Here is a 24,867-nt window from a genome sequence, read left to right on the forward strand (position 1 = left end):
GGGAGGGAGGAGCAGAGCGATGATTCCTCTCTAATCCTCTGGACACGCACGAGCCGGGTGCCTGCAGATAGACGGAGAGTGTAAGAGAGTGAGAGAGGGAGTGGGCAGGTGGAGACGGAGAGAGTCTGAAGTCAAACTGAGGGTAGCAAGATGAAGGCAGAGAAGCAGCAGAGGGAGGGAGGAGAAGAAGAAGAGGTATTATTCCTCTAGCACGCTGAGAGAAACCAGTGGGGAGCTTTCCTTACAAGCAGAGCAGCAATTTGCTCTCGCTCTCTGCCAGAGAGAGGGGGAGAACGAGCGAGTAAACGAGAGAGAGAGAGAGAGAGGTACACTACTCCGCTGACAGTGTGAACAGAACGAGGAGAGATGAGAGACGGAGGGTGAAGCAGAAAACTAGACAATGTGGAGGGAGAGCGGTAGGTAGCAGCTTGTTCGGGAGATGTGGAGAGAGAGGCAGAGAAGCACAAGACTAGCCACAGGGAAGGAGAGAGAGAGGACGGAGGAGAGACAGTGGAGGGAGGGAAGAGGAGGATGAGGGAGGAGTGGAGAGAGAAGACAGACGCTGATCTTTGACTGTTGAGGACAATGTGCGAGCGTGTGAGCATGAAGTGTGCGTGTGAGACTGGGTGCGATGAATCACTGTTCCTGCACACTGTAAGTCTCAGTGCATGGCAGGGCGTTTAGAGTGTGTGAGCCTGGTTTCACTGTGTTTTACCAGACACAGCACAGTGGCTGAGGGATTACGACAGCTGGGGAGAGAGTGTGAGGCTCTTCTATGTGTGTTGTGGTAGCGAGCAGGTGTGTGTATGTGTGTGTGTGTGTGTGTGTGAAAGCAGCAGGGCAGCTGGAGACAGAGATAGGTAGAAAGGCCAGGTACACCTAGAGGGCAGGATCGCAGAGAGAGAGAACCCACGTGAGGACAGAACAAGTGAAAACAGGGACACCAACTCTGCCACCAGATACAGTGCTTGTACGTGCGCGCGTCTGCACGCCGGCACACAGAGAAGCACCGGTCCAGTCATCTCAGGTCAGCGCGGTGGGGGTGGAGTCAGGGTCCATGGATATCCACCAGGCAGCCATGGGGGCCCAGTGAGCTGTAGTAGAGGACGCCCTCTGCCCCCAGTCCCACCCAGCAGCAGCACTCTCGCTTCCCCTCCGGTGGGTAGACGCAGGTGAGCCTAGGGCACCTCGAAGCCCTGAAGGAGGGCCTACAGCGGGTTTCCTGTGCCCAGAGGAGGAACCACGGCCATCATGGGGGAGTGGACCATCCTGGAGCGCCTCCTGGAGGCTGCCGTCCAGCAGCATTCCACCATGATCGGAAGGTAAGCAGCATACTGGTATCTAGAGCAGGGGTATTCAAATCTGAGCCTGCAGGTCCAGAGTACTGCCGGTTGTGTTCTACCTGATAATGAATTGCACCCACCTGGTGTCCCAGGTCATTATCAGTCCCTGGTTAAGAGGGAAATATTGAAAATCAGTAGTGGAACTGGCTTCAAAGTCCAGATTTGAATTGACCTGATCTAGAGGTTAAATTACATTACATTCAAAAGCTTTTATGTCACATTCACTTTGTCTTTGGATTCCATTCCGAAGGCTCAATCGCAAACACAATGGCCATAACATTAAAATGATACAAAAATAAAATAAGAACATACATTACCATTTTAAAAGGGCAGATTGTTAATAAATGTCTCTGGTGTTGGCTGCAAAAGGCACTCTATGCTCCATCGTTTTTGATGGGGATGATTTGAATATACTGTAAGCTAGGTATTGGATAGGGGGCTTATTGCGAGGATATTCTCTTCTGCATGGTCAGTTTGAGGCTCTCAATGAACCTTCCCCTCTATGTGTCATCTCTATGTGTTGCAAATATGGTCTGATTGAGTCTGTAGCTTCCTGTCCAAAGTGGCTGATCAGAAGCTGAGAGGCTTTGTTTTAATCCTGTGGACAAAGTGATGGGATGTATGATGGAGGGAGGGGGAGAATGGACGGGGGAGAACGGGGGAGAGGAGAGATGCCATTGGTCCAAGGGACTTCAGCTGTCAGAGTTTGAAACAGCACGAGGATGCAGAGACCTCATTTGACTTTCGCTCACTTGCTCCTCTCACTCTGTATTCTCTCTTGCTCTCTCTCTCTCTCTCTCTCCCTTGCTCTCTCACACCCTCTCTGGTGTGTCTTCTGGGAAGTCACTACAGAAAGCTGTAGGGTTGGTTGTGTCCTCATTATGGGCAGTGTGGTCACTGGTCCTCCCTGACATCTGCATAAAGATAAATGAATGCTCCAAGACTGCCGTGGAAAGTGTGCTCATTTGGCTTTTTGTGCATCCCAAATGGCTCCCTATTCCCTACACACTGACTATACCAGACATTAAGAACACCTTCCTAATATTGAGTTGCACCCCTCCACCTTTTACCCTCAGAACAGTCTCAATTCGTCGGGGCATGGACTCTACAAGGTGTTGAAAGCGTTCTACAGGGATGCTGGCCCATGTTGATTCCACAGTTGTGTCAAGACTATTCTAGATACACACGGAAAACTCTTGAGCATGGAAAAACCCAGCAGCGTTACAGTTCTTGACACAAACCACAGTGCCTGGCATCTACTACCATACCCCATTCAAAGGCACTTCAATCTTTTGTCTTGCCCATTCACCCTCTGAACGGCACACATACACAATCCATGTCTCAATTGTCTCAAAGCTTAAAAATCCTTCTTTAACCTGTCTTCTCCCCTTCATCTACACTGATTGAAGTGGATTTAACAAGTGACATAAATAAGGGATCATAGCTTTCACCTGGATTCAGCTAGGCCAGTCTATGTCATGGAAAGAGCATAATGTTCATAATGTTTTGTACACTCAGTGTATAGTGCACTACGTATGACCATGGTCATAAGTAATGTAGTATACTATCAAGTGAATAGGGTGCATTTTGGGGTGTACATTTTGTTACTTAGTAAAGAGAAATCTCTGAGCTTTTGAGTTATTATATCATTATATTACATATACGCTACCGTTCAAAAGTTTGGGGTCACTTAGAAATGTCCCATAACATCAAAATGATCAGAAATACAGTGTAGATATTGTTAATGTTGTAAATTACTTTTGAACGGCAGTGTATGTTTTGAACTATATCACAAATTAATTGTAAGGTTCTTATGTCATTGGTTGTCCTAATGCAGTGGAGGATTAAAAGTGCAACTGCAGCTCAGCGAAGTACAAAAGAGCTGTCACTGTCAGTCATTGTTGATGTTTTCTCATCACAAAATCATGTCTTGCCAAATCTACTGTAAGCCTAGAGAGAGAGAGAGATTAAAACCAACATCCAATATTGACTGTAGGCTACCTCATAATACAGTACTGGGCCCTATAGCTAGTTGTCCATCATTTGTCATACAAGAGTAGATACTTTGAGTGTATACATTACATTATCAACTATTCAGCACATTCATTATAGGGTGACACATTATTTGAAGGGTACCTACATAAGGACTTCATAACACATTCATAACACTATCATAATCAGTGTGTCTATATGAATGTTCCTCCAGAACTAGCGCTATAGAATTACAGTATATTATGCATAGTGCCAAAACTGCCTGCCCCCTGGCTTCCACGGATCTGCGCTTCCATTAGGAGACAGACCAGTCAGCCTGTATCCGGCAGCAGTAGTGGTGCTATGAAGGATCACACCTCCCCTACTCATTCATGATCCACACTGATCATCTGAATTAGTCACCACGCTAGGAGTGAGAGCAAAGTGTTATTCACTCTCTGACAGAGGCAGGCGCCATCGCGTCAGTCTGCAGAGGCTGGTTACAGTCATAGAAATGTAATTACTAGAATGGTATTCCGATATTCAAGTAATTGTTCTGATTTTCTGTTGTAGTAGTTCTATTTCTATGGTTACAGTGTCAGTGTACGAACTGTCCTCTCTCTCTGACAATGGTGTGAAAGTGTAAGATGGTAATATAAACATAAGCAAGAGGAGTGTTAGAGTTAAAGCAGCTGTTTTGTAGCTGACTCATTTTGTCATGTTTGCTTTTCATCCATTGTTACACTCTTAGAAAAAAAGATGCTATCTAGAACCTAAAAGAGTTCATTGCCTGAACCAAAAAGGGTTCTCCTATAGGGACAAATGAAGAACCCTTTTACTCTAAGTAACTGGCATGTTATCTGGCAATTGCCTTCACTATTGTTCAGCCGCGGTAGACAGTGATGGCTCTCCATGACATGACATCCGACCTTGGCATCATTGCTGTTTAGAAACATTGTGGAAACTGGAAATTCCCCTGAGCACAAGTCTCTGATTGGTCCTTATACTGTGGTTTGGTGCTACTCATTGGTCACTGTCTGAAGATGCGAGGGAATAAGGAAGCATCATGGCTCCCTTATTCCCCCTGGTGATGCCACTGTGCATTCCCTCAGGATGACACAAAAACAAACTGGCTGCTTTTCAACATGAATCACATTAATTGCATTAGCATTAACACACGCGGGAGAGATGCCACATTCCTTTCCCAAGACAGTGTGTGTGTGTGTGTGTGTGTGTGTGTGTGTGTGTGTGTGTGTGTGTGTGTGTGTGTGTGTGTGTGTGTGTGTGTGTGTGTGTGTGTGTGTGTGTGTGTGTGTGTGTGTGTGTGTGTGTGTATGATTTATCAGACGTCGTCCACTTGGAAATAGAATTCCTGGCTGAGATCAGATAGTAGCTTCCTTCCATTGATATGCAGGCTGGAGAGAGAGAGAGCATGACTAAACACTGGCCACATACCAGGGTTCCTGTTGAACCAACCTTTGATCTCGACACTGATGCCCATTGTTGGAAGGAAGAGCCTCAAAACAGGCAGAGATCAGAATGATTTGACTATAACCCAGCTTCATGACTGATGAGCGCTATGGACAGTTGGTGGGAAAACATTGTAGACAGCAACAGACATAGGGAGTAGGAGTTGGTGAAACTTCTTGTTTTGAGTTAGATACAATTTGATGAACGTATTATTTTGAGTTGGGTTCGACTTGGATAGAGGAGTAGGTAATGGAACATGTGAGGGAACATGCTCCAGTCAGGTTAAACCTGGTGGAAACCATGTGGTTGGACACCAATTAGTATGATATTTTAACCTGATGGATTTGTTAAATTACTTACTAATCATAGTAGCGCTGAAGCAACCAGCCCAAAGGATGGCTTCCAGACACAGGGTCTACTATACTTACCATAAAAGTACTCACCCCCTTGGCATTTTTCCTTTTCTTACAACCTGGTATTACAATTGATTTGGGGGGGGTTGTATAATTTCATTTACACAACATGCCTACTACTTTGACGATGCAAAATATTTTTTATTGTGAAACAAACAAGAAATAAGACAAAAAAAACAGAAAACTTGATCGTGCATAACTATTCACCCCCCAAAGTCAATACTTTGCAGAGCCACCTTTTGCAGCAATTTCAGCTGCAAGTCTCTTGTGGTATGTCTCTATGAGCTGGCACATCTAGCTGGGATCCACTGGGATTTTTGCCCATTCTTCAAGGCAAAACTGCTCCAGCTCCTTCAAGTAGGATGGGTTCTGCTGGTGTACAGCAATCTTTAAGTCATACCACAGATTCTCAATTGGATTGAGGTCTGAGCTTTGACTAGGCCATTCCAAGACATTTTAATGTTTCCCCTTAAACCACTCAAGTGTTGCTTTAGCAGTATGCTCATGGTCATTGTCCTGCTGGAAGGTCAACCTCCATCCCAGTCTCAAATCTCTGGAAGACTGAAACAGGTTTCCCTCAATAATTTCCCTGTATTTAGCGCCATCCATCATTCCTTCAATTCTGACCAGTTTCCCAGTCCCTGCCGATGAAAAACATCCCCACAGCATGATGCTGCCACCACCATGCTTCACTGTGTTCTCGGGGTGATGAGAGGTGTTGGGTTTGCACCAGACATAGCATTTTCCTTAATGGCCAAAAAGCTCAATTTTAGTCTCATCTGACCAGAGTACCTTCTACCATATCTTTGGGGAGTCTCCCACATGCCTTTTGGCGAACACCAAACGTGTTTGCTTATTTTTTTCTTTAAGCAATGGCTTTTTTTCTGGCCACTCTTCCGTAAAGCCCAGCTCGGTGGAGAGTACAGCTTAAAGTGGTCCTATGGACAGATACTCCAATCTCCGCTGTGGAGCTTTGCAGCTCCTTCAGGGTTATCTTTGGTCTCTTTGTTGCCTCTGATTAATGCCCTCCTTGCCTGGTCCGTGAGTTTTGGCAAGTTTGTTGTGGTGCCATATTCTTTCAATTTTTTAATAATGGATTTAATGGTGCTCCGTGGAATGTTCAAAGTTTCAGATATTTTTTTATAACCCAACACTGATCTGTACTGCTCCACAACTTTGTCCCAGACCTGTTTGGAGAGCTCCTTGGTCTTCATGGTGCCGCTTGCTTGGTGGTGTCCCTTGCTTAATGGTGTCCCTTGCTTAATGGCGTTGCAGACTCTGGGGCCTTTCAGAACAGGTGTATATGTACTGAAATCATGTGACAGATCATGTGACACTTAGATTGCACACAGGTGGACTTTATTTAACTAATTATGTGACTTCTGAAGGTAATTGGTTGCACCAGATCTTATTTAGGGGCTTCATAGCAAAGGGGTGAATACATGTGCACGCACCACTTTTCTGTTTTTTATTTTTTATAATTTTTTAAAACAAGTTATTTTTTCATTTCACTTCACCAATTTGGACTATTTTGTGTATGTCCATTATATGAAATCCAAATAAAAATCTATTTAAATTACAGGTTGTAATGCAACAAAATAGGAAAAACACCAAGGGGGATGAACACTTTTGCCAGGCACTGTAGGTAGAGGAGCAAGCCTACATGGCATGGCATACTCTGTGCCTTGCCTCAGGGTAATATCATTGCGGAGTCCCCCACAGGTCTATTTATTACCGTCCTCATTTCAGATACATTGGCCCCTAGAGTGTTTACAGTCGCTTATTCCCCTTACAGCATGGGTAGGCAACTAGATCGGAGCGAATGGTCGGAGGGCTGGAAAATAATTATAATTTGTACACTGCAAATTCACCACAACTAAGCCCAAAAAGAGATTTGTTATTTTCAAATACATAATCATAAACCTTGATGACATTGAGACATATGTCTCTTTTTTTATTAGTGGGAATACTTGGGAACAGACTTCCTAAATTACATATTTTTTTAGCTGAATTCCTGGTCTTTTTTTAACCAAAAACTACACTGAACACAAATATAAATGGAACATGCAACAGTTTAAAAGATTTTACTGTTAATTTTACTGAGTTACAGTTCATATAGGAAATCAATCTTTTGAAATAAATTAATTAGGCCCTAATCTATAGATTTCACATGACTGGGAATACAGATATGCATATTGGTCACAGATACCTTAAAAAAAAGATAGAGGCGTGGATCAGAAAACCAGTCAGTATCTGTTGTGACCATCATTTGCCTCATGTAGCACGACACATCTCCTTCGCATAGAGTTGATCAGGCTATTGATTGTGGCCTGTGGAATGTAGTCCCACTCCTCTTCAATGGCTGTGCAAAGTTGCTGGATATTGGCGGGAACTAGAACACGCTGTCTTACATGATCCAGAGAATCCCAAACATGCTCAATGGGTGACATGTCTGGAAGAACTGGGACATTTTCAGCTTCCAGGAATTGTGTAAAGATCCTTGTGACATGGGGCCATGCATTATCATCCTGAAACATGAGGTGATGGCGGCAGATGAATGGCCCAACAATGGGCCTCAGAATCTCGTCCCGGTATCAAATTGCCATCAATAAAATGCAATTGGAAAGGTTCAGAACTTTTGTGAAACATCACAGCACAGATGAAAAATATATGGCAAATAGAAATCAAAACTGGATGGTGTTAAGAGATAGATGTGAGGGGTTGAGTGGAGCTGAAGGGTGGGACTAAAAACAACATGTTCACTAATGTAAAATATATTGGGTCCGTAAAATGTATAGAGGTTCAGAATTTTTGTGAAATGGACATTTTTTTGGGAAATAGCACAGTCAAAAATATATGCCAACTAGAAAGCAAAACTGGATGGTCTTCAGCGATAGATGGGAGGGGATGAGGGTAGCTGAAGGATGGGATAAAAAAAGAAGAGAAAAATACATTGTGTCCGTAAAATGTATATAGTATGTATAAGCTGGAAGTGGAAGCCTAAGTGTTGTTGTCCATTAGTTTACTCCAATTAGGGGAGGGGTGGTACAGTTAGGGGAACGTAATAAAGGAAAATATATTTTAAAAAGATACAGTGGCAAGAAAAAGTATGTGAACGCTTTGGAATTACCTGGATTCTTGCATAAATGAGTCATAACATTTGATCTGATCTATATCTAAATCACAACAATAGACAAACGCAGTGTGCTTAATATAATAACACACAAATTATTGTATTTTTCTTGTCTATATTAAATACATAATTTAAACATTCACAGTGTAGGTTGGAAAAAGTATGTGACCTCCTAGGCTAATGACTTATGCAAAAGCTAATTGGAGTCAGGAGTCAGCTAACCTGGAGTACAATCAATGAGATGAGATTGGAGACGTTGGTTAGAGCTGCCCTATAAAAAACTCACTAAATTAGAGTTTTCTATTCACAAGAAGCATTGCCTGATGTGAACCATGCCTCCAACAAAATAGGTCTCAGAAGACCTAAGATTAAGAATTGTTAACTTGCATAAAGCTGGAAAGGGTTACAAAAGTATCTCTAAAAGCCTTGATGTTCATCAGTCCACAGTAGGACAAATTGTCTATAAATGGTGAAAGTTCAGCACTGTTGCTACTCTCCTTAGGAGTGGCCGTCCTGTATAGATGACTGCAAGAGCACAGCGCAGAATGCTCAATGAGGTTAAGAAGAATCCTAGTGTCAGCTAAAGACTTACAGAAATCTCTGGAACATGCTAACATCTCTATTGATGAGTAGCATATACGTAAAACACTAACCAGGAATGGTGTTCATGGGAGGACACCACGGAAGAAGCCACTGCTGTCCAAAATAAACATTGCTGCACGTCTGAAGTTTACAAAAGTGCATCTGGATGTTCCACAGTGCTATTGCCTAAATATTCTGTGGAGAGATGAAACTAAAGTTGAGTTGTTTGGAAGGAACACACAACACTGTGTGGAGAAAAAAAGGCACAGCACACCAACATCAAAACCTCATCCCAACTGTAAAGTATGGTGGAGGGCGCATCGTGGTTTGGGGCTGCTTTGCTGCCTCAGGGCCTGGACAGCTTGCTATCATCGCCGGAAAAATTAATTCCCAAGTTTATCAAGACATTTTGCAGGAGAATGTAAGGCTATCTGTCCGCTAATTGAAGCTCAACAGAAGTTGGGTGATGCAACAGGACAACGACCCAAAACACAGAAATAAATCAACAACAGAAGGGCTTCAACAGAAGAAAACACGCCTTCTGGAGTGGCCCAGTCAGAGTCTTGACCTCAACCCAATTGAGATGCTGTGGCCTGACCTCAAGAGAGCAGTTCACACCAGTCATCCCAAGAATATTGTGGAACTGAAACTGTTTTGTAAATAGGAATGGTCTAAAATTCCTCCTGACCGTTGTGCAGGTCTGATCCGCAACTACAGAAAACGTTTGGTTGAGGTTATTGCTGCCAAAGGAGAGTCAACCAGTTATTAAATCCAAGGGTTCACATACTTTTCCTACCCTGCACTGTGAATGTTTACACAGTGTGTTCAATAACATGAAAACGTATAATTGTTTGTGTGTTATTAGTTTAAGCAGACTGTGTTTGTCTATTGTTGTGACCTAGATGAAGATCAGATGGAATTTTATGACCAATTTATGCAGGTATTTCCAAAGGGTGAACATACTTATATATATATATATATATATATATATATATACACACAGTACCCGTCAAAAGTTTGGACACCTACTCATTCAAGGCTTTGTCTTTATTTTTACTATTTTCTACATTGTAGAATAATAGTGAAGACATCTAAACTATGAAATAACACATGGAATCATGTAGTTAGCAAAAAAGTGTTGAACAAATCTAAATATATTTTATATTTGAGATTCTTCAAAGTAGACACCTTTTTCCTTGATGATAGCGTTGTGACAACTTTGAAGAATCTAAAATATATTTTTATTTGTTTAACACTTTTTTGCTTACTACATGATTCCATATATGTTATTTCATAGTTTTGATGTCTTCACTATTATTTTATATATATATTATTCTATATATTATATATGTATACACTGCATTCGGAAAGTATTCAGACCTCTTCAGTTTTTCCACATTTTGTTACGTTACAGCCTTATTCTAAAATTGATTAAATTCTAAATTCATCAATCTACACACAATACCCCATAATGACAAAGCTAAAACAGGTTTTTAGAAAGTTTTGCAAATTAATTAAAAAAATGAAAACAATGAAATACCTTATTTACAGAAGTATTCAGACCCTTTGCTATGAGACTCGAAATTGAGCTCAGGTGCATCCTGTTTTCCATTGATCATCCTCGAGATGTTTCTACAACTTGATTGGAGTCCACCTGTGGTAAATTCAATTGAATGGACATGATTTGGAAAGGCACACAGCTGTCTATATAAGGTCCCACAGTTGACAGTGCATGTCAGAGCAAACACCAAGCCATGAGGTTGAAGGAATTGTCGGTAGAGCTCCGAAACAGGATTGTATCGAGGCACATTTTAAAATGTTTTAATTTTATTTAACCAGGCAAGTCAGTTAAGAACAAATCCTTATTTACAACGACGGCCTACCCCGGCCAAACCCAGACGACGCTGGGCCAATTGTGCACCACCCATTCACGGCCGGTGGTGATACAGCCTGGAATCGAACAGACCCTCTAGCACTGAGATGCAGTACCTTAGACCGCTGCGCCACTCGGGATCCCAGATCTGGGGAAGGATACGAATACGTTTTGCAGCATTGAAGGTCCCCATTATTCTTAAATGGAAAAAGTTTGGAACCACCAAGACTTTTCCTAGAGATGGCTGCACAGCTAAACTCTGACAAAGCTCCAGAGTTCCTCTGTGGAGATGGGAGAACCTTCCAGAAGGACAACCATTTCTGCAGCACTCCACCAATCAGGCCTTTATAGTAGAGTGGCCAGATGGAAGCCAATCCTCAGTATAGGACTCATTTTACTTTGGATATAGCTACTTTTGTACTGGTTTCCTCCAGCATCTTCACAAAGTCCTTTGCTGTTGTTCTGGGATTGATTTGCACTTTTTGCACCAAAGTACGTTCATCTCTAGGAGACAGAACGTGTCTCCTTCCTGAGCGGTATGACAGCTGCGTGATCCCATGGTGTTTATACTTGCATACTATTGTTTGTACAGATGAACATGGTACCTTCAGGCATTTGGAAATTGCTCCCAAGGATGAACCAGACTTGTGGAGGTCAAAAAAAAAATTCTGAGGTCTTGGCTGAATTCTATTGATTTTCCCATGATGTCAAGCAAAGAGGCACTGAGTTTGAAGGTAGGCCTTGAAATACATCCACAGGTACACTTCCAATTGGCTCAAATGATGTCAATTAGAAGCTTCTAAAGCCATGACATCATTTTCTGGAATTTTCCAAACTGTTTAAAGGCACAGTCAACTTAGTGTATGTACACTTCTGATCCACTGGAATTGTGATACAGTGAATGATAAGTGAAATAATCTGTCTGTAAACAATTGCTGTGAAAAGTACTTGTGTTATGCACAAAGTAGATGTCCTAACCGACTTGCCAAAACTATAGTTTGTTAACAAGAAATTTGTGGAGTGGTTGAAAAAACAGTTTTAATGATGCCAACCTAAGTGTATGTAAACTTCCGACTTCAACTGTAGCTGTGCAGCGACGCTCCCCATCCAACCTGACAGAGCTTGAGAGGATCTGCAGAGAAGAACGTGAAAAACTCCCCAAATACAGGTGTGCCAAGCTTGTAGTGTCATACCCAAGAAGACTTGAGGCTGTAATCGCTGCCAAAGGTGCTTCAACAAAGTACTGAGTAAAGGGTCTGAATACTTATTTAAATGTGATATTTCAGATTCAGATTTTTTATAAATTTGCAAAAATGTAAAAAAAACAAACTGTTTTTGCTTTGTCATTCTAGGGTATTGTGTGTAGAAACTATTTAATCCATTTTAGAATAAGGCTGTAACGTAAAAAAATGTGGAAAAGTCAAGCGGTCTGAATATTTTTCCAAATGTACTGTATATATATTTACAAAAAATGTATATGGGGTATTGGAAATGATGCAGACAATAACATTGATGGAAGCTACAATCTATCTGCAGTATTAAAGCTGATTGTGTTTGTTGTCTATGCTTATGCCTGCCCATATCATAAGCCCACCACCACAATGGGGCACTCTGTTCACAATGTCTGCCATCTGCCATCTGCCCGGTGCAGTTGAAACCGGGGTTCATCTGTGAAGAGCCAACTTCTTCAGCGTGCCAGTAGCCATCAAAGGTGAGCATTGGCCCACCAAAGTCGGTTACGACGCCGAACACGCAGATGAGCTTCCCTGAGACTATTTCTGACAGTTTGTGTGGAAATTCTTTGGTTGTGCAAACCCACAGTTTCATCCGCTGTCCGGGTGGCTGGTCTCAGACGATCCTGCAGGTGAAGAACCCGGATGTGGAGGTCCTGGGCTAGGTTACACCTAGTCTGCGGTTGTGAGGCCAGTTGGATGTTCTACCAAAATCTCTAAAACAACATTGGAGGTGGCTTATGGTAGAGAAATTAACATTAAATTCAATGGCAACAGCTCTGGTGGACATTCCTGCAGTCAGCATGCCAATTGCATGCTCCCTCAAAACTTGAGACATCTGTATTATTGTGTTTTGTGACAAAACTTCACATTTTAGAGTGGTCTATTATTATCCCAAGCACAAGGTGTAATAATCATGCTGTGTAATTAGCTTCTTAATATGCCACACCTGTCAGGTGGATGGATTGTCTTGGCAAAGGAGAAATGCTCACTAACAATGACGTAAACAGATTTGTGCACAAAATTTGAGAAAAATAAGCTTTTTGTGCATATGGAAAAGTTTTGGGAGCTTTTATTTCAGCTCATGAATCTTGGGACCAACACTTTACATGTTGCGTTCATATTTTTGCTCAGTATTAAATCCACCCCCCAAAAAACGTTGGCGGACCAACTTTTTTGTGCGGGTCAGTTTTGGTTCCGCGGGAGACCTGTTGCTGACCCCTGCCCTACAGCCAATAAATGTGCCTATCAACATGCACCACCGTGTATAGAAATATGTGTACAAATGCATTTCGATGCAAATATATTCTCATTTCCCTTATTTTCCTCTCCACTGGATGTCTCTTTCATGATTTTCCAGTTTTCTGTTCTCATTCCATATCTCCCACCCATCTCCCCTTTCACTCTTTCCTCCCACAACCCACTCCTTCTCTCTCACTGTTTCTTATTTTCTTTCCATTATTCCAAATGACTCATCCTTACAATCCTTTAACGCTAAACTCCCTGTCATCCCTGTTAAAGTCATCCAGATAAACCCTTGTCTTATGTGTATGGATGAGTGTTTGGATAAACCATGTCACTTTGAAAAAGCCGAAAGATATCCTATACAAAGTTGTTACATTCAGAGACTTCCGAGTGTTTTTCTCTCAGTGGGGTTCTGACTGGCTTAATCCAGATGTGACGGCTCCACTCTACTATTTACTGTACCCCCAAACACCTGGGTAAACAATCAACAGATGATTAGGAATCTTAAGTGAGAGGAGGTGGTGGGGGGGTTAGAGAAAAAGAGTGGAGGAGAGGTCAGTGACTCTGGCTGTTGAAGGGCTGTTAATGAGGGTTCAGTCCATGAGTCAGCGCTTATGACTTCCAGGGGTTATAAATGACCGTAAGACTCACAGGGAGAGAATAGAATAGACACAGTGTCCCAGACCACTCTTAATTATTATCTTATTAACGCATGTCAACAACTAAACAGCCATGGAGCCATAGATTCAGAGAGAGACATACCATGCTTTGTCAGAGATTAAGTAAAGGCCTCATCGTTTCGGCCTCACACTAGTGTTGGGCTCTCAACAACAGAAACAGTGAGTTTTCATTATCTTACTTAGCAAGAAGCATATGAAAGGTTGTATCAGTCTGTTAGGAGCCTTTTCCCTTTATTCTAAGCTTCCGTAGACTCATAATGAGATCCACTGACTGTACAAAGACACCAGTGCTCTCGCTCTATCTCTGAGAGTAAGATGGATGAAGTGTCTGTGGGTATTGATTGGCACCTGGGGTGCAGATCATATCTATCCCATACATCTCTGACACATTGTCTTATACCGCCTCTCTCAATGTTTTTCTATTTTAATAATCTCTCTCTCTCTCTCTGAACAGATAGAACTAGAAGGCCTTGAGAGGGAGGGTGGAACTGAGACACAACCTGCATCTTATCATTCTGCTGCAATGTTTGGGCTATAGGCATGATGAGGGGAGATATGGCATTAGTGTGTGTGTGTGTGTTTGTCCATTGTGTCCAACGTTGTCCCTCAGGGCTGACAGCAGCAGCTGCTGTGTGTGGTTGAGTCAAAGTGCTAGAAGCTGATGAGAGAGCCAGACAGCTCACACACACACACACAAATACATACTTATTCACGCACACAAACACCAGTGAAACACCTTACACAGACCAATAAAGGACGGACGCCACGCTCCCTCCAACACAGATAGACAAACATAAACAGACACTTGTGAAACAGATCCTCATCTGACTCACAAGTTCGCCCCCCAACACACACACACACACACACAGTCATACAGCCAGATGGCCGGCCGAACATACAAACACAAGCGTAAGCAAATTGCAGTACGGATGCTATATTTACTCTTACACTCTCAGGCAAATGTTTCCACTGCCAAAACTGAGTAAGCCACACACTGTTAGCAGCCAAATATGAATAACCGCATGCTAAATGTGACAATGACTTCACACTCCACCTAAAACATCAAATTCACTTATCTTCCCATTAACTATTCAGCATTCAACTCACCATGCTGCAGAGAGAGAGAGGTCATTTGACTGGCAAGAATATACTGAATTGATTTCCACTCTTTCCAAGTAAATTGTGTTACAAACATTTGGGACATGTATTGTACACACACACACACACACACACACACACACACACACACACACACACAGGGAGAGAGCAGTGGTCCATGTGTCTGTTCTCCTTTGGCCTCAGATGGGAGCATCACCCCCTTTTTCATCACACCTTTTGTGTGTGTGTGTGTGTGTGTGTGTGTGTGTGTGTGTGTGTGTGTGTGTGTGTGTGTGTGTGTGTGTGTGTGTGTGTGTGTGTGTGTGTGTGTGTGTGTGTGTGTGTGTGTGTGTGTGTGTGTGTGTGTGTGTGTGTGTGTGTGTGTGTGTAACTGAGCTGTCTGGCTCACTCACAAAGGCCTGACAGCTATTGCTGTCAGCCCTGAGGGACAACGTTGGACACAATGGACAAACACACACACACACACTAATGCCATATCTCCCCTCATCATGCCTATAGCCCAAACATTGCAGCAGAATGATAAGATGCAGGTTGTGTCTCAGTTCCACCCTCCCTCTCAAGGCCTTCTAGTTCTATCTGTTCAGAGAGAGAGAGAGAGATTATTAAAATAGAAAAACATTGAGAGAGGCGGTATAAGACAATGTGTCAGAGATGTATGGGATAGATATGATCTGCACCCCAGGTGCCAATCAATACCCACAGACACTTCATCCATCTTACTCTCAGAGATAGAGCGAGAGCACTGGTGTCTTTGTACAGTCAGTGGATCTCATTATGAGTCTACGGAAGCTTAGAATAAAGGGAAAAGGCTCCTAACAGACTGATACAACCTTTCATATGCTTCTTGCTAAGTAAGATAATGAAAACTCACTGTTTCTGTTGTTGAGAGCCCAACACTAGTGTGAGGCTGAAACGATGAGGCCTTTACTTAATCTCTGACAAACCATGGTATGTCCCTCTCTGAATCTATGGCTCCATGGCTGTTTAGTTGTTGACATGCGTTAATAAGATAATAATTAAGAGTGGTCTGGGACACTGTGTCTATTCTATTCTCTCCCTGTGAGTCTTACGGTCATTTATAACCCCTGGAAGTCATAAGCGCTGACTCATGGACTGAACCCTCATTAACAGCCCTTCAACAGCCAGAGTCACTGACCTCTCCTCCACTCTTTTTCTCTTTCCCTCTCTTTCTCCCCCCACCTATAAACAGGTAAACACACAAGCATTAAAATGCATAACCTTCACCCAAAATGTAGACTTTCATTACACTGAAATGCACAACTAGCAATTTGTTATTTTTTACATTGATTCACTAACTGTACACATCAATCTTGATGTGACATGTCTCGTGAATCATAATGTCTGGGGTCCTCTGTACTGTACATGTTTAGAATAGATTTCGAATACTTCTCTGTACTGTACATGTTTAGAATAGATTTCGAATACTTCTCTGTACTGTACATGTTTAGAATAGATTTAGAATACTTCTCAGTACTGTACATGTTCAGAATAGATTTAGGAGCGATAGAGGAGTGTGTGCTAACCATGTGTGGCTAGGGGTCAGTGGAGAATGCTTCCAGCATGTGTGACTGAAAGTGATTTGGGTTTTGGCGTTGGCATGGGCCACACTGGATTGTCCAAAACAGCAGATTAAATGTGGATTATAGTCGTGCTCCCATCCCGATCGCTGACTGCTGCTCTCTTCCCAGCTCACACCTCATGACCTTCCCAAAACCCGGCACTCTACACTGATGGCTGTGTTGCCATGACGATACCAGCCCTATAGCTCACCTATACTGTTATCAGTTGATTACTGTGGAGTGGAGGTCTCTGTGACTCTGTAAAGGACTGCTGTGAGACTGTGAGTGTACTTGGAGCTACTCGGGTAGTAAATATGGATTAATCACGGCTGTGCTGTGTATAATGAAATCATCAGTACAAAATGCAGCTCCAGTCACTCTACTTCCCTTGTGTGTGTCCATGGGGGGGGGCTGAATGTGTTTGTTTTCAGGACAGTGGTAGGACTTCATGAGAAGTAGATAGTGGGTACTGTCTCACGTCAGAGGTCTACAAATGAGATTTACATCCGTACGGCATAGACTTTAGACCTATATAGACACACAAAAAACACAGACACGGATCGTTACCTTCTACCCATCTACACACACATACGGTATTGACTCTATATCTCTCACACAAACTACACAAAAACCCACAGCCAGTGACACACACACACACCCACACACACACACACACACTTAGCACTGAGCAGTGTGTACTGGCTCTGCCACAGAGGGTGTGTTCCGGTCTTGAGGGCTATCCTGGACCTCCATCTCTGTCACATTCCAATCGGTGACAGAAGGAGCAGAGGGGCGCCGCTCCCCTGCCAACAGAGTGCCACCCACACTCACACACACGCAAACACACACAAGCCAACAGACACACCCAAGCAAACAGATACGCAATGACACTCACACACACAGCTGTTGCCGAGCTTTAGAAAGCTGATTGTGTCTGTAATGTCTGACATTCCTGTGTTCTTCCCGGGCTCTCTAAGGTGGGTGGATTTGTAATGGACAGCCCAGTAATAATTCTTTCTGACTATTTGCATCATGTATTTTGTGTGTATGCTTGACTGGGTATGTGGCTGTGTATTAATGTAAGTGTGTCTGTGCTGATGATGATGTTTTATATACAGTACGTAAGCATGTGTGTGTATGATTTCATACACTGTATGTGTGTATATGTATGGACATATAGGTGTGTGTGTGTGTGTGTGTGTGTGTGTGTGTGTGTGTGTGTGTGTGTGTGTGTGTGTGTGTGTGTGTGTGTGTGTGTGTGTGTGTGTGTGTGTGTGTGTGTGTGTGTGTGTGTGTGTGTGTGTGTGAGCGGCTGAGGAAATAGGCTACATTCTCTGGGGAGAGTCGATACAGTATTGGCTAAACGGGACAGATTCTGACCTGACCTGAAGGAAGACGTACTGTAGCTGTGGGCTAGGTGCCAAATGGCCTGCTGTCAAGTCAACCAGGTCCTATTGATGCTCAACCTTGTTAGCCTGACACAAGACAGGCACGAGGCAGCCAGGGAAATACTTTATAGAGAGAGTTAAAGGGATGAGGCCAGGTAAAGCAGCAGCAGAAGCCAGGCAAAGAGGGAGCCCTTTAAGAGGATTACACAGCAGTATCACATGGGGAACGCTTAAATCATAGGGCAAACAAGCCAGCTTTGACTCTTCACAGCTTCTTTTGTATGGATCGCTTTTTCAGCCATCACTTACTGAAAAAGACTGGAATACTTTCTAATAACATGACCTAGCCTATTTATTTATCTAACCTTTATTTAACCAGGCAAGTCAGTTAAGAACAAATTCTTATTTACAATGACGGCGCTGGGCCAATTGTGCGCCGCCTTATGGGACTCCCAATCATGGCCGGATGTGATAGAGCCTGGATTCAAACCAGGGACTGTAGTGACGCCTCTTGCACTGAGATGCAGTGCCTTAGACCTCTGCGCCACTCGGGAGCCTAAGACAGATGGAACACATACACTTCTCTAGTGTCTTTTTAATATTAGTGTATATCATTCGTGTTCGTGGTTATCAATAAGATTCCATCATAGATCAACCATGTCTGCAACATTCTATACAACAGGTCGTGAGAGATGTTCTCTCCTGGGTGTAGAACGACTGTTATCTGGCTTCCATCCACAGATGACAGTTCCAGTATGATTTGATAGCATTGTTATTGCTGGTGTTTTTTTCTCAGCTTGCTGGGTAGTTAAGTTGCCTTTCTTCACTTTAGCTGGTCCTCGGCTCAAATCAGAGCTCATGAGCACCTCTCACTTTTCTTCCCATCGGTTGTTGCCATGGTAACTGGCAGAGGAAGTTGGGTGCGAGGGGAGAGAAGAGGGGAGGGAGGGGGTTTGTGGGTAAAGGCACCAGGGAGCCCCCCTCCTTCCTCTCGTACCCACTTTCCTCAATCAACATATTATCTCCAGGGGTTACATAAAGAAACACTTAGGGAAGAGTGACATTCATGACCGTATGGTTTAACAGGGGCTGTTCTTCCTCCATAACAACAATGGTACAGCAGCATCACTTCAAATGGCATCTCTGTATTTTTTTTTTTGCAAGCAAACAATGCAAGCTGCTCAGTGGTTTGTGTGCGGACGGTTGTGACAATGCTTCACTCTGAAAAAGAATGTATAATTTCACATGTTGGTGCACACTGTTAGTTACTGATCACTGTAGATACAAATAAACCTCCCCCTGACTTTTGTCATCAACTTTTGAGAGAGAAACCATGATCAAATTAAAAGAAGCCGTTTGGGTTCTGGGCATAATGTTTTGACTGGGGATTGGATGAAAACACAGACAGGGTGTTAATTTAACGACAAACAAATACAGGCTGTTGAGGGGGAGGACAGGAGTACTACTCAGCAAGTTTTGGACGTTTTTGCAAGATTCACAAAAGAGATTTCCTTTTAATGTTAAACAGGGTCTGCCGACAATGGTATCAAAAATGCTTCCCCCCAAAAAAGAGAAATAGTCTCTATTTGGAGCTTATTCTGTTGCAGTGCCAGGCAGAGATAGGGAGTGAAAGAGAGGGGGGTTAGGGAGTGAGTGAGATGGTAGGAGCAGGAGCACAGAAAGACAGAAAGAGAGATAGTGAAGGGAAAAGAGGAGAAGAAGCAGGTGGGGGTTATGGGCATAGATAATCTAAAGCTATTCGATGGCATTAAACAAACTACTAGGCCTAATGCCTAGAATCTTCCATTGGCCCTGGTGCAGATTAAGGTTGCTGGTTTGCCTGTGGAAGCATTATATAATTCATTCTCCCTGATGAGATTTTGTTCTCTCATGGCATTTTTTTTAGTCAAGGAAATCTCTAGCTCCTGCATTCTTTGGTGATTTTTAATCCCTGTCTGTAACTAATTCGACAGTAATTTGATGTTTTTCCTCTGTACCTAATACTTTTTCACATCCCGTGACTGATACCGTGCTAGCTGGCACAATGCTCTAGAACTGCTATAGTGAATACTCAGTCCTAAACTGGCGACAAGGGGAAAAGCATTTCATCTTTTCTCTACTGCATTTCCATCCGGCACATCAGAATACAGGTGGGCGGATTGGGAGCATGTCTTCTCTTTTACCTCTGCAGTCTCTGTCTATGATGAGAGGTAGGCCTACATGTGAGTAGCAGCTGACTTTGGGTCAGATGAAATATGCCCCTTGAAACCACAGCTGTGGCATGTGCAGGCCAGTAAAGCCGCTCCGATTGGTAGGTTACCAATTCACCCACATCAGCTGAACCGCATCCAACTATTTGGCAACTAAGGTGACAATCCCACTTTGTTATATTGTCATCGCTTCATAAAAGTTATCACAATATTGTTAATGAGTTCCAGGACCAATGGATTGGTATCGTCAGACGCAGGTGGGTAAACCTGTGCCCTGCGCGCATGGAGTAATAATGATGATTTATAATACAGGTTCAATTCAAGTGTGAATTGCTCTGAACTCTTCGAGAGCTGCAAAAAAAAAGGCTCGCGTTAAAATGCCTGCTGTGTTTGTATGAAAAATGAATGAGAAGAGAGCTTTGAATGAGAGTGTCTGAGTTCAATTGACAGTGAAAAAGGAGAGTGCCTCTGAAGCCCACTCACATAATGAAATCGTAGCCCTACGCTATACAAAAGCAGCGCATACACTTGTATACATACGTCTCAACATGTCACATTAAGCACACCACTGAAAAATCACAGTGAATTGCTTCACACCCCCACTACCACAGTAATCTCTCTCTCCCCCCTCTGTCACACGAACAGAAATAGCACGTAAACTGCAGACAAGGTGCATAGTGTCATCGGTTGCTAAGGGGAAAGGAAAAATGGGAAGACAGAGATCGTGTGTTACAAAATTAATTACAGCAAGATCCACTTTAGCAGGGACTGAGATGAGTGTTACGTGTTAAATGAGCCTGACGCTAAAATTAGACCATGAAGCAGAGAGATGTGTCATGTCCCTGTTTTAAATGACTGTTGCGCTGGAGATAAAATGACTGGAAGTAGCACGGAAAAAATATTCACGTAATAATTGTTATTTCTCTAATATACAGTGCATTTGGAAAGTATGCAGACACCTTGACTTTTCCCACATTTTGTTACGTTACAGCCTCATTGTAAAACGTATTAAACTCTCACCCCCCCATCAATCTACACAATATACCCCATAATGACAAAGCAAAAACCTTGACATGGACGGTAAAAGTAGATTTTTTAAATGATTCACTTGGCCAAAAGCAACACTTTTGGATACTGTATTTTAAGTTGGTTTAACAGTATTTCATACTTGCTGTGCTTATTTCCTGTACACAAAAGGTGAATGATGGTGGGAGAACAAAGTGCAGTGTTCTGGAAAGTCTGGTTTGATATGCTTTAGGAAATGGGTTGAACTTGAATAGGAAGAGTGAAGTAGAGGTTATTGACAACTATAAGCATTCGTAAAGTATTCAGTCCCCTTGACTTTTTCCACATTTTGTTACTTTACAGCCTTACTCTAAAATGTATTAAATAATTTTTGTTCTTCATCAATTTACCTGTTTTTGTTTTGTCTTTATGGGGTATAGTGTGTAGATTGATGAGGAGAAAAAAAAACGATTTAATCCAATTTAGAATAAGGCTGTAACGTAACAAAATGTGGAAAGAGTAAACGGGGGCTAAATACTTTCTGAATGCACTGTAGATATTGTGCTCAGCAGATGAATGTGCTCTAGATGAATCCCTTGTTCTACCTTATCTAAAGGAACAGTGACATCCTTACCTATCACTACTCATCGTTCCCACAACTCCACCTCTCTTATCCAAGTTCTCTCTCTCTCTCTTGCTCCTGCTGTGCCCAAAGCTACTTCAGTCTCTTTAATCCAATATGTTTTATTGGTCTTCTACTATCCTTTCTCTCTTCACCACTCCCTCCAGTTGTTAACTGTAACACGTATGTATTTTCTATTCTCTCTCTCTCTCTCTCTCTCTGTGTGCCTCTCTCATACAGGATTCTTCTGACCGTGGTGGTGATCTTTCGGATCCTGATCGTGGCCATCGTTGGCGAGACGGTGTACGAGGACGAGCAGACCATGTTCATCTGCAACACCCTGCAGCCGGGCTGCAACCAGGCCTGCTACGACAAGGCCTTCCCCATCTCCCACATCCGCTACTGGGTCTTCCAGATCATTCTGGTGTGTACGCCCAGCCTGTGCTTCATCACCTACTCTGTGCACCAGTCGGCCAAGCAGCGTGACAGACGCTACTCCTTCCTCTACCCACTGCTGGAGCGTTCGGATTACGGGCAAAGTGGCGCCAGGAAGCTTCGTAACATCAACGGCATCCTGGTGCACCACGGCGACGGTGGTGGGAAGGACGAGCATGACTGCATGGAGGTCAAGGAGATCCCCAATGTGCCGCGGGGGCTCACACACAGCAAGAAGTCCAAGCAGCGCCAGCAGGAGGGCATCTCGCGCTTCTACATTATCCAGGTGGTGTTCCGTAACGCACTGGAGATCGGCTTTCTGGTGGGACAGTACTTCCTATACGGCTTCAGCGTGCCGGGCATCTTCGAGTGCGACCGCTACCCCTGCGTGAAGGAGGTGGAGTGCTACGTGTCGCGGCCCACCGAGAAGACGGTCTTCCTGGTCTTCATGTTCGCCGTGAGCGGCATATGCGTGCTGCTCAACCTGGCAGAGCTCAACCATCTGGGCTGGAAGAAGATCAAGGCAGCCATCCGGGGCGTGCAGGCCCGCCGGAAGTCCATCTGCGAGATCCGCAAGAAGGACATGACCCACATGTCGCAGCCCCCCAACATGGGCAGGACCCAGTCCAGCGAATCCGCCTACGTCTGATGGAGACAGGTCTATACGCTGGGTAAGTGCGAGGGCAGGGTAGGGAACGAGTGGGACGACCACTCCATTCCACTCTCTCTTTTTAGAGTTTTAATGGAAAGAGGAGGAGGGGGACGGTGAAAAAACTGCCAAGGAATATTTGCTGTATTTTCTATTTATTATGAGACCAGCTGCACCTGTTCTTGTCATACCTTGTCATGTGTATGATTTTTTTTATTGGGACGTTCCCAAAGTGCTGTACGGAAGTCTTTAAGGAGAGGCTTCTGGCTGTTGTAGGGTTTCCGGGCCAGGGGCGGTGGGGTGGAGAAGGGGACCGAAGGGTATGCTATGTCATGATGCTGTTCTGGCTTATGTCATCCGTGATGAAGAGAGCAGGAGGGGTCGTTAACTGGGAAGGAGCGGAAGAGCTGTCACAGCGATGATCCGACTCTCCACAAGCAGCACACAGGGTGTCGACTCTCTATCCCCTCTTTGCTGGTGTGGAGAGAGAATGATGTTCCTCTCAAGCTGGTCTCCAGAGATTACAATGACAGAGAGAGCCAGTGTTCGGGAGTCCTGGAGCTGGTGCCAGAAGAAACTGCTGTTTACATTTTGTCTCCTGGCAAATAATTATTAACACAAACACCATGAAGGAATACTGAAATCATTTTTTCTCTACTTCTCCACTGCTGGCACCTGCACCGTTGAGACTGAGGGTGTATGACAGTAATGTCTTCTCCTCCGTGTAAACTTTAGAGACAACCCCAAGGAGGTCACGCATAAACCACACCTCTACAGTCACAAACCGTTCCCCGCCACACCAACATCTCTCCAGCATTCCAGCGTGTTGTGTGTGTTTGTGACTGACTGAAATAAAGATACAAATAAAATGAGAGCGAGACATAGGGAATAAGAGAGAGTAGAAGAGGAACCTTCTCCTTGCAATCTCCATGGAGAAGAACCAGATCATTGTATTACTAATTTCAAATGTTTATGATATCATTATTATGAGTTGATTTATTCTCTTCGTGACAAAATTGGTACCATACTTTGGATTTACTTCTTGTTTGAAAGTTCCTGCATAGTATTTCCTCTTTTAGTTGAGAGAGTATATAAAAATAGATGTATTTGTCTTTATGGAGGGAGGGGAGGCAAAGAAACACATGGTTGGGTTTCATGAGGGTACTTTTGTTGTTCATTTCAAAGCATTTTGCCTCCGATCGATGGAACTGAATTTGTGTCTGAGAGGAGGATCGCATGAGGTATTTGAAAAAGGCATGTACACAAGCAGTGCTTCTAAAAGGAACAAAGTGTTGTCATGAATTGTACTCCTGACAGAGAACATGTTCACCTACTGGTTTGTGCTGCATCTCTCTCATATGTGATGATCAGCAGGCATGCCTTTAAGAGACAAAGAAAAGATTGACAATAAGCGCTGTACCATGATCCTTGAAGACAGACGGGAGAGAGAAAGAAACTCTCGTTGGGAAAGCTCTGTAGCACCAGCAATAAAAGCCCAACACACTCGCTCAACGCCACTGAAGACAGGGTTCAGCTTTTCTACAATAGTGGTACACTCTAAAAGGGATCCCACATTTACAGCACAATGGCCTTTGACCCTGAAGTGAGGCCAGACAAGGGAGGTGTAAGTGGTGGTGGGGGGGGGGGGGGCGGGGGATGTGGGGGGGGGTGTCCTTCTTGTGGATATATTGAGGGAGTGGTTTGTACACTGAGCAGTAGTAATGTCCATGGCGATGAAATAATTAGGCCAAACATGACCAGCGGTGCTTCACCATACTGTGGGGGACGGTATGGTGAACTGTGCCTGCGTGTGTGTGCTTGCATGTGTGTGTGCTCCTTGGTTTATGTCCCATCCAGAGAGAGAATCCCCATCAGCATGGTTCTGCTTGAGTGGAAATGCTTGGGCCGGAACATTCT

The 24,867-nt window shown here is 43.6% G+C and overlaps 1 protein-coding gene across 1 annotated transcript; it reads left to right on the top strand.

The window, feature by feature from the left end:
- LOC115206115 (gap junction delta-2 protein-like) lies at positions 1–24,567 on the top strand. Its single transcript, XM_029772712.1, has 2 exons — positions 1–1,322; positions 22,107–24,567. The coding sequence occupies exons 1-2, from the start codon at positions 1,252–1,254 to the stop codon at positions 22,948–22,950; spliced, it is 915 nt and encodes a 304-aa protein (XP_029628572.1). The 5' UTR covers positions 1–1,251; the 3' UTR covers positions 22,951–24,567.
- The last annotated feature ends 300 nt before the right edge of the window (positions 24,568–24,867 follow it).

This window comes from Salmo trutta, chromosome 13 (assembly GCF_901001165.1).
Source record: "Salmo trutta chromosome 13, fSalTru1.1, whole genome shotgun sequence".
Classification (NCBI taxonomy): Eukaryota; Metazoa; Chordata; class Actinopteri; order Salmoniformes; family Salmonidae; genus Salmo; species Salmo trutta.